Source organism: Lupinus angustifolius, chromosome LG03 (genome assembly GCF_001865875.1).
Source record: "Lupinus angustifolius cultivar Tanjil chromosome LG03, LupAngTanjil_v1.0, whole genome shotgun sequence".
NCBI classification, from domain to species: domain Eukaryota; kingdom Viridiplantae; phylum Streptophyta; class Magnoliopsida; order Fabales; family Fabaceae; genus Lupinus; species Lupinus angustifolius.
Genome location: NC_032011.1, coordinates 17079067 through 17088920, shown reverse-complemented (window position 1 = coordinate 17088920; position 9854 = coordinate 17079067). Strand labels below are relative to the sequence as shown.

Below are 9854 nucleotides of genomic sequence, written 5' to 3'. Positions count from 1 at the left end.
TGGATGAGGTGTCAGAATATACCTCATCATTGCCCTTGCATGAGTCTGAATTTGTATTGATGTCAGATCTGGCCATCAGACACAGCTTTGCTGACTCCTCCTCACTATAGGTGCTCGATGTCGATTCCTCCTCAGGTACATCCCAAACGATGTAAGCTTTCTTGGATTTGAAGTCCCTGGGAGTGCTCTTCTCTGAATCAACCTTCTTTAGGTAGGTTGGACACTGAAACCTCATGTGCCCTACCTTTCCACACTCATGGCAAGTGAAGCGATCCTTGTTATTCTTGCCTTTACTGGTTGACTCTTTCGCTTCCTTCTTTTGAAACTTTTTGAGTCCTCCTTTTCTTTTAATGAATTTGCTAAATTTTCGGACTAGGAGACCCATAGTTTCATCATCTAGATCGGAATCAGATTCATCATCAATTTTCTCTTCTTTGTCTTTGGAGGTCGTGGCCTTCAAAGTGATGCTCTTCTTCTTCCGGTCTGATTCTTCATTCATGGTCAAGCGACCCAACTCCATTTCATGCTCTTGAAGTTTTCCAAATAAAGTAGCTAAAGGCATAGAATCTAAATCTTTAGACTCAACAATTGCAGTCACCTTTGGTTGCCATCTCCTGTCAAGACAACGCAAAACTTTATTAGTTAGTTCACCTCTAGCAAATGATTTATCGAGAGCAACTAAATGGTTGACAATATGAGTGAATCGCTTTTGCATATCACATATTGATTCGCTTGGTAACATGCGAAACAACTCATATTCGTGGGTCAGCGCGTTCAGTCTTGCGCGCTTGACTTCGCTAGTGCCTTCGTGAGTCACTTGTAAAGTGTCCCACATTTCTTTCGCATTATGGCACTGCGAGACCCTAAAGAATTCATCATATGATAGGGCCGATGTGATGATGTTTTTGGCGCGCAGGTTATGCTGGACCTTTTTGCGCTCATCATCGGTCCATAAACTTTTCGGTTTATCTTTAGGTTGATCGTCCACAAGATGTTGTGGAACGTAAGGGCCGTTGACTACGGATTCCCAAATATCCGAGTCTATGGCCTCAATAAAAATTTGCATGCGCACTTTCCAGTAGGCATACCCTTCACCACTGAATATTGGTGGTCGATTAATGGATGACCCATCACCACCAAATGGATTTGAAGAACCCATTCCTTTTCCCTTTAGGATCACGAATACGCGGTTGAGCTAGCACTTCGTACTAGCTCTGATACCACTTGTTAGGTATCAGTGGTTACAATACACCTAGAAGGGGGGGGTTGAATAGGTGTCGCGGTTAGAATTACCGCTTTTCGCAAATCAACACTTAATGCTGAATCAACCCTATTTAATCGATTAAGGAGAAAAGGATAATCGATTATAAGCACAGTCTTAATCGATTAACACAAAAAACAGTTTTAAACAGAAACTATTTTAATCGATTAATAGAAACAGTATAATCGATTAACACAGGAATATTAATCGATTAAACAGAACCAGTAAGCAATTACAGAAACGATTAAATGCGAAACAAATAACCGATAACAGAACGAATACAGAGCTTACAAATTTGTATATCAGAATAGCTTGCAATACAACAAAAGAACAGAATGTATTAGTTGAATCAAATATACAAATTAAATCGATTGAAAAACAGTAAAGAGAGAGAGAGAAACAAATCCTGCAAATCGAATTTTTATCCTGGTTCGTTTGCTGTCCACTGCAAACTACATCCAGGCCTCCCGGCTGACTTGGGAGATTTCCTTCACTATAATCGAATCAATGTAATTTACAAACACATTATCCAATTACAACACTTAGCAAATGACAAGAAATCAAAGAAACTATCCAATGGTTTGACTCCCTTCCTACCGATAAAGAAAACGTTTCTTTCGGCGTAGCCCCAGCCAAAGAATCTCTCGTTCTTTCCTTTTCTTACACTCTAAGCTATGAAGAAACACACAATCTCTACTGGTGATACGACACCAAGAGATTCCCTTTCACAACAATTACACAAGAATTACAAGAGTAATATTAAGCTATACCTAAGCTCAAATACAACATGAAGGCTTTACTCTAATGCACATTTAACACAAACACATGTGAAATGACAAGTATTAGTTATGAAAACAGAAGTTACAGAATTATAAAATTCATGAAAAACGCATCAAAAATATGCATGAACATGTGAGGGAAAACATGAGAGATTATAACATGAAATGCACTCAATCCTAAAGCAAGGAATCTCTCATTTCTAAACTCACTAATGCAATTAACAAATAGATGCAGCAATTAACACGTAGAATGCTCTAACTCTCTAATAAATGCAACATGCAACTTATGAGATTAATTCTGAAAACGCAGTTTATAAAGAATCAGTCCAGAACCCCAGATAATCGATTAAATACCTTCTTAATCGATTAACGGGACTAAAAATCATAACTGATTCTGTTTTTCAGTTTTTCAGTTTTAACAACTTAAAAATCAGTTAGGTTAATCGATTAACGTAAACCTTTAATCGATTAACTGCATTACAAAAACGTGTTCCAGTAGCAACCACTTTTCACAGCAGTTGGGTTAATCGATTAAAGGTATGGTTAATCGATTAACACTAAATAAAATGTGTATTTTCAAATAGAAAACATCGAATATGTTATGCACTTAGATAATACATGTTTGACACTTAGTTTTATGCCTAGAATGCATATATACATGTATTTATGTAATGCATGAACATATTATCAAATGAACATATCTCATGGATGAAATGATTTAAAGATAAATGCATATGAGACATGTTTTAGGTGCCCTAAGCCTTCGACTCAACTTAAACTAGAAACTAGTCTAAGCCTAGTACCAAATAAAAGACTCAAGCACGTTGGATTGTTGGTTATCTTCAAGCACTTTTAGGCACACGTTGTCCTCATCAAAACCATGACGTTCAAGGAGAGCCTTCCAAAGTGTTCCTCTTGACATGCACACTTTCAGTTTTCAAAATTCTGTTTTGGTAGTTTGATCCTTTCTATAAAAGGAATGTACATTTCTCTTTTGATTGAATGAATGAATTTGGTGAATCTCATATACTTCTACTCCATCTTCACTCTTTTCTCTCTGAATCTCTAACACATACATAAGTTAGAATAATAGTTTATTAAAGTAATCCAATTTTTGCTTCAAATACTGCAAAAAAGATTAATTTTGGTTGTGATAACATTTCATGACTTTTGGTGAAGAATTTATCCTTATGAAGACGAGTTTAGATAGCAACATTATAAAATCAAAGATTGATTTTCAACTCATTTTGAATTAGCAGCGACGACAACTCTGTTTCGTATCGGCGGTGGCATCTCTGTTTTCAGAGACGACGACTCTGTTTCACGATGATGGCGGCTATGAGAGTGCTTGTGTTTAGAGAGAAATATTTCTTCTTTGAGAGTATAGTGGATTAAGAATGGATGGGGATGAAGGAGATTTAAGAAAAAATATTGAAGAAATTGAGAGAAAGATTCAATGAGATATCTCTTAGTGCATTAGGAGGAAAACTGTTAATGAGATAGGTTTGAAGGTTTGGGGTGAGAGGATAATGATTTTATTATTTTTTTAATTTTAATAAAGGTTGTTTACTAAAATAACCTTGACATGTGCCTTATTTTTAATTGAGCAACTAAGGATATTTTTGCCACAATATTAGGGTACATATTGCTAACATGTTACTTCATTAAATAAGGTGGGATCGTGTTAGCAAACCCCATATATAATAGTATATAAATGTAAAATTTTATATAATTAATAATCATATTGAAAAAATATATATCTTTCCTTTTTGGACCAAAGTACAATAAAACATTAGAGTAGTGTATATTTTGTTTTAATTTTAAGTGAACCGTCCGATTTACTTTCCGGGTTATTGCGGTTTAACCGAGTTTAACACAACCGAACCGGATTTTACTAGTTCAAAGTGGTTCAACCCTCATTCAATTAAGACTGTAATCTAGAGCCGTTTTCAAGTCCAGTCAGCGACCGTACTTGTAGGATCGCCGAATTCGATCCGCACAACATTGCTAATGTTTTCATCTCATATATATATAAAAATAATTCACTCGATATTTTAGGTCGGATAAGAAGCAAATCTTATTCGACCTAACTCAGTTGATGTTCACCCCTATATAAAACCAGTTGACTCACTTAGAGTAAAGTATTTTTGAAGGATATGCATCATTAATGAGTAATTTTTTATCTACATATATTCTTGACAAAGGTAAGTTTATTCAGCAAGAAACCTCCCTAAAATAAAATATCCCACCATGGTTGAATATTTTAATTTAATACGTAGAGGTTGACCGGTAATAAAATTAAGAAATGAGTTTGGAAATAAGTTCATGGACTGTCAATACTAACATACCACTTCCCACGTCACATTCATGGAACTTTTACAAAAATCTAACAAACATGTTCCTTCATAGTGCCTCTTTGAGATGATCAAAACACAATAACCCTCTTACTTTTAAATACCAAATTTTTTTTACATATAATTGTGATTTGTACAAGACAAGTTGCACATAAAAATAATTTTATTTTTTTAAATTTTTTCCAGTGTTTTGTCTCCAATAAAAATGATGTCAGAACTAAAGAAAGTGATTATATTGCACGAGAAGTTGTTATTAAATAATATTTGCATCTGAAAACAGACCGAAACAATTCCACCATAAACTAAGCCAGCAACATATATTTAAGGAAAGTATTGTAAAAATATAAAGGAAGATAGGTGATCAATGAATTAAAATATATTGACGTTTAGAAAAATTGTAATATATGAGCATGTTTATAAGCATGTTTAAAAGCATGTTGAGCAACACACTTCTCTTCAGTCTTCAGGACGGTTGATACAAAAGAATATGCTATTTTTATTAAACCTATCCAAAGTCCAATTTAGTTTTAATGGAAATTCAAAGTCAATTACAATAGTATTAAGAAATTTAAATACTATATAAAAATTGAATACAATTTAATGTATATTAAAAATTAAAAAGAAATGGATGATAAAAAAGTAATAAATAAGTGTATAGATTAATTGGAAAGTAAATTATAAATATGGATTAATTAGATTTCTAAAACATAAGAGCTATGAAACAACATAAAAAAAATCAAAAATTTTGGAAGAAGGGAAAGTTTTATAAATTATCATACTTCTAAATTATTGTGGCATCATTATTCATTAGCATTAAAACAAAAAAGGGAAGTGCTGAAACTGGAAAAGGGTACCTGTCATATGAAACATAACAATATAACAGGGAGAAAAATAATATGGTGGGTCACACACCAATGATCCACTAGTCTTTTCTTAAATAGGTATGGTTTATCTGTATCAACATTTTTATATTTTTATTGTGTGGGATGAATGATTGAATGGTACTATCAATAATGAATAGAGTTTTTATATTTTAGATCTTTGTCTCATATATTATTTTAGACTAATGAAAATATATTATGTCGATTAAATTTTTTAAATTTTAATATTATTATTGTTTTTACTTTATTATTATTGATCTGATAACATATCTCTATTCATCAACAATTTGAACATGCGAGTGGCAGCACCATCATATTTGGCCTTCTATCAAACTTTCTATATTAGATTCATATCCATATATAACTCTTGCGGATACAGAAAGGACTATTGTTATTTACTCATATTTTAACATGACCTTTTACGTTGGTGTCTGTCATTTTTTACTTACCCTTAGATCTTATTTTTTTCATCTACCTAACTGTGATTGCGACTTTAGTAGTAATTATGTAATAAACAAGATCATCAACTAATATTGGAAGCAATTAAAGAATGACTTACACTTGTATAAATAGATCCCTCTTCTATCATATAATCACAGTTAGTTTCATAAATTCAACCTATCTATATTTTGATTCTGATACCTCATGTACATATATATAAGATGATTTGAGACAAAACATGTACCACAAACATAATCATCTTCCTTTAGAAAAGTTGACAGTCACTTTTCACATGACCATAATGTTGGTGAAAATGACTTAGATAAAATGATTATGGAAGTGCTATATTTGGACTTGTTCTGAGTACAATAATATACTTGAATCAATAATTTAGCTTTTCCACTTTCCAAATTTCATTCCACAAAACATTAGGCACATAGCTGCTAAGTAAAAAGTACTTTGTCAAAGTAAAAGTCAAATGGTTGTTCTATCTGGTGCCATGGGAATATTGATGCAGAAAGAGAATCTGGATTATGTTTTGGTTCCATTGGGTCTGATGGTATACTTAATATACCATATATGGCTTCTCTACACTATAAAGTGCAACCCTCTTGGAACTGTCATTGGTTTAAATGCTGAATCTCGGCATCAGTGGGTTCTTGCCATGATTAGTGTGAGTACTATTACTTTATAATCATACCATATCCTATGTTGTTTGTTCTCAGCTTTTCAAATTTTTTTGTTACCACCAAGGGTATCCTCTCATCCTATGGGTAAGAAACTAATCCTTTTCGGGGTCCGAGATTGTCCTTCCAACAAGTCCTACGAATCAAACTTTGATCTTTTGGTCATGATCTAGTGGAGCTTTACACCACTAGACCAACGCTTTGTTTTTCTCAACTTTTCAATTGATATCAAGTTTATATTTTTGATTATTTGTATGCCATTAGTAATGATATTCTCTTTTGCAGATTTACTTCATCATTTTTTGCTATCTGATATGTTTCTTTCAACTATAAAGTAGGTATAAAAAGGCTGATAAAAAAGTGGTATAAGATGCTCATTTTACACCATTTTGAAGCCTACTTTATTGTAATTAATCAAAAGATTTTTGCTTTGCAAACAGTGATAACATAACTGTTATCAACTTATCATTATCCCGGATTAAGTTCTTTAACAGATATTTACTTAGTTAATACTGTTTGTTTTGCTCTGAGATTTATGTTGTTTGATTTTCTTCTTTTGTCAAATGTTGCTAAGCTGAACTGTGGAATAACATTGTGCCATTTTTATTGAGAAATTAGAATCTTTACTATCTAGCTTTTGTAATTTGATATTTTATTTGGTCCTACACATTTGGAATCAAGAAATTACTTTGGATTCCAACTTACCTAAGTGAAAATTAGATGACTGATATAAGGGTTAAAACTCTCTTAGTGCCTATTTTTTCATGAATTGAACCGAAGACCTTGTTAAATGAAATCGAACTCTTTGTCACTCGAAACAACATGCCTTTGTCTGTTATTTGATACTAGATAGCAAAATTATCTATCATTATAAGGCTTGTTATTTGGAAATATGCTTGAAACTTATTTGTACATGTATCATTAGGGAACCAAGAAGCTATATAGCTTACTAGTTAAGTAGTTATGATAATTCTTGTCACACATTAACTCATTGAAGCAAGTACAATAGCATATTCTCATATGTCTTCTTTTCATATCTAATTGAAGCAAATGCGTTCCTTTAGGTTTGAATGTGAATTGATCTCAACCTTTTGAAACTGTATAGTTTGATTAATCACACATATATTGTTTGTTAGTATATAAATCTGATTCAAGTTATTGATTCTGCTTCTTTATAATATACATTTTGGCTGAACAACTCCTCAAGTGACTAATAGGGTGGTTTATCACAAAATTTGGTTGAGCTTTAGACATGGATAACTTTGAGAAAAGTTGTTAGATTGAAATGCCAAGCTTCTATTGTTCAAGTTTTTGAAGTTAAATGACAGGAACTCAAAGTTATAGTAGGAAATTGGTATACTAATATTAGAGAAACATGAAATTACAAGATAATGACTCTTGCCCCAGAGCAATGCTCCTTCAGAGAATATCATCTATGCACAGAAAACACAAAAACAACTTAATCGTAGACTCTTAAGGGTCCGTTTGCGAGTTGGGTTTTGGAAGGAAAGAAATGAAAATGGAAGATTTCAGAGTCATCTCAAGAGTGTATGTATTTCATGGCTTTCAAACATTTTCCTTCCCTCTGATACCATCCAAAAACCAATTCGCAAACAGATCCTAAAACTATCCCTGGAATCAGAACCCTATGTAGATACAAAAACTAACTACATAACTGTTGTCATACACAAACTTAACTGCATGACTATCTTAAATACATAATTACTATTTTTGTTAGTCTTATTTCTCCTAAAATAAACAAACTTAACAGCCCTGTTTAATGGCACTAGAACTAAGGTTCCCATCATTAAAAGAACGGTGTAATGAACTTCATGGAAATACTTCTTGATAGGATAAAGTATTGAAAACTTGTTCATTAGATTGAATTGCATGGTTTTCTATTTCAAGTCATTGATAACTTGCAAGTAAGATTGAGTTCTATGTTCAGCTTTATCAAGTCACCTAGTGTGGTTGAGTAAGTAGAAAATTTGGTATTAGACATATAATAAACTTTTATGGAAATTAAATAGGTGATGAATGGTTTAAATAGGTAATTTGGTATTAGACATATAATAAACTTTTATGGAAATAGGTGATGAATAGTTTAAATAGGTGAATGAAAGTGTATACAACAAGGTAATAGTGCGGCTTATATACAGTGTGAGATAGTAACTAACTTTTGACTAAGCATACTAATCTAACTGATCTGTAACTAAACCAAATCTAATGTAATACCCTTCGACTTGTAGTTATTTTAAAGCTAAATCTCTTTATCTTACCCCTTTTAGGTCTTGCATCAGATTTATAGCATTAGAGGGAACTAAACTTGGTGTATGTTTGCAAATCTTTAGACTTATGCATGTTGTGTTATCTTGGACCCATTACTGTTGTTTATTTGGTTAATATATCTGACCTTTTGAGATCAATTTCATTGCTATATTTTCAGGATCCTTTGAAAAATGGTGTTTTGGCAATTCAAACTATTCGCAACAATATCATGGCATCTACCCTTCTTGCTACAACAGCAATCACACTTAGTTCACTTATTGGTATCTTTGCTAGTGGTTCTTGGAATTCTGATGACACTAGTTCTTCAACCAAACGTATCTCTATAACCATGTGCTTCCTTGTTGCATTCTTATGTAATGTTCAATCTATAAGATACTATGCTCATGTAAGCTTTTTAATCACTGCACCAACACTGAGAGACAAAACAAAGTACATGGAACATATTGCTAAGACATTGAACCGTGGAAGTTATGCTTGGTCCCTTGGACTTAGAGCATTTTACTTGTCATTCTCTTTCTTCCTTTGGATTTATGGGGCCATGCCCATGTTTGGTTGTTGCTGCTTGACATCACTGATCTTGTATTTTTTGGATACTACAGCTAAAATTACAAGGGATCTTCATAGTGACCCATTCAAGAAGGAGAGTGGAACTATTAACCATAATGCAGAAGCTGCAGTGGAGAATGATTATTATCCTTTAGTTGATAACAATGTGTCTCAAAATACAAGTGTGGACCATGTATAATTGTATACAGATAACAGTTTTGGTGAGCTTTTTATTGAAAAGTTTGAACACATGACTCTGGTGAGAGAAGGATTCATTGAGTATTCGGTAGTAATTCCTGTATCTTGTTAATGGTTTGGCATTGTTTACTTCTCATAATTTGCATTACCTAATTTGAATGAACTTACAAAAGTTTAATAAGATGCGGACAAACTTTAGGTTATAGGTAAATATCAGTGACCATATCTGATAGGAAATATATATAGGGGAAGTACCTCTCATGTAATAGGAAGCATATATTAGACAAAACTTTCATTTTTTAGCAAGTGGTAGTTATAACAGTTAAAGCTGTTAGCTATAAATAGCAAGTTTTAACTGTTTTATTGTTAACCAATTTTTCAGAAAAACCAATTACTCTCTCTTGTATCTTCTTCTTCTC

The 9854-nt window shown here is 32.8% G+C and overlaps 1 protein-coding gene across 1 annotated transcript; it reads left to right on the top strand.

Moving 5' to 3' along the window:
- LOC109343556 lies at positions 6076-9574 on the top strand. The gene is made up of 2 exons (XM_019581910.1): positions 6076-6389; positions 8849-9574. Exons 1-2 carry the CDS (start codon positions 6195-6197, stop codon positions 9434-9436), a joined length of 783 nt encoding a protein of 260 aa, XP_019437455.1. The 5' UTR covers positions 6076-6194; the 3' UTR covers positions 9437-9574.

What these genes read in the sequence shown, in the direction of transcription:
- LOC109343556 (XM_019581910.1), top strand. Translation starts at nt 6,195, where the DNA reads ATGGTTGTTCTATCTGGTGCCATGGGAATATTGATGCAGAAAGAGAAT. An exon ending in GGGTTCTTGCCATGATTAGT is followed by an intron (nt 6,390 to 8,848) that starts GTGAGTACTATT and finishes CTATATTTTCAG; the next exon opens with GATCCTTTGAAAAATGGTGT.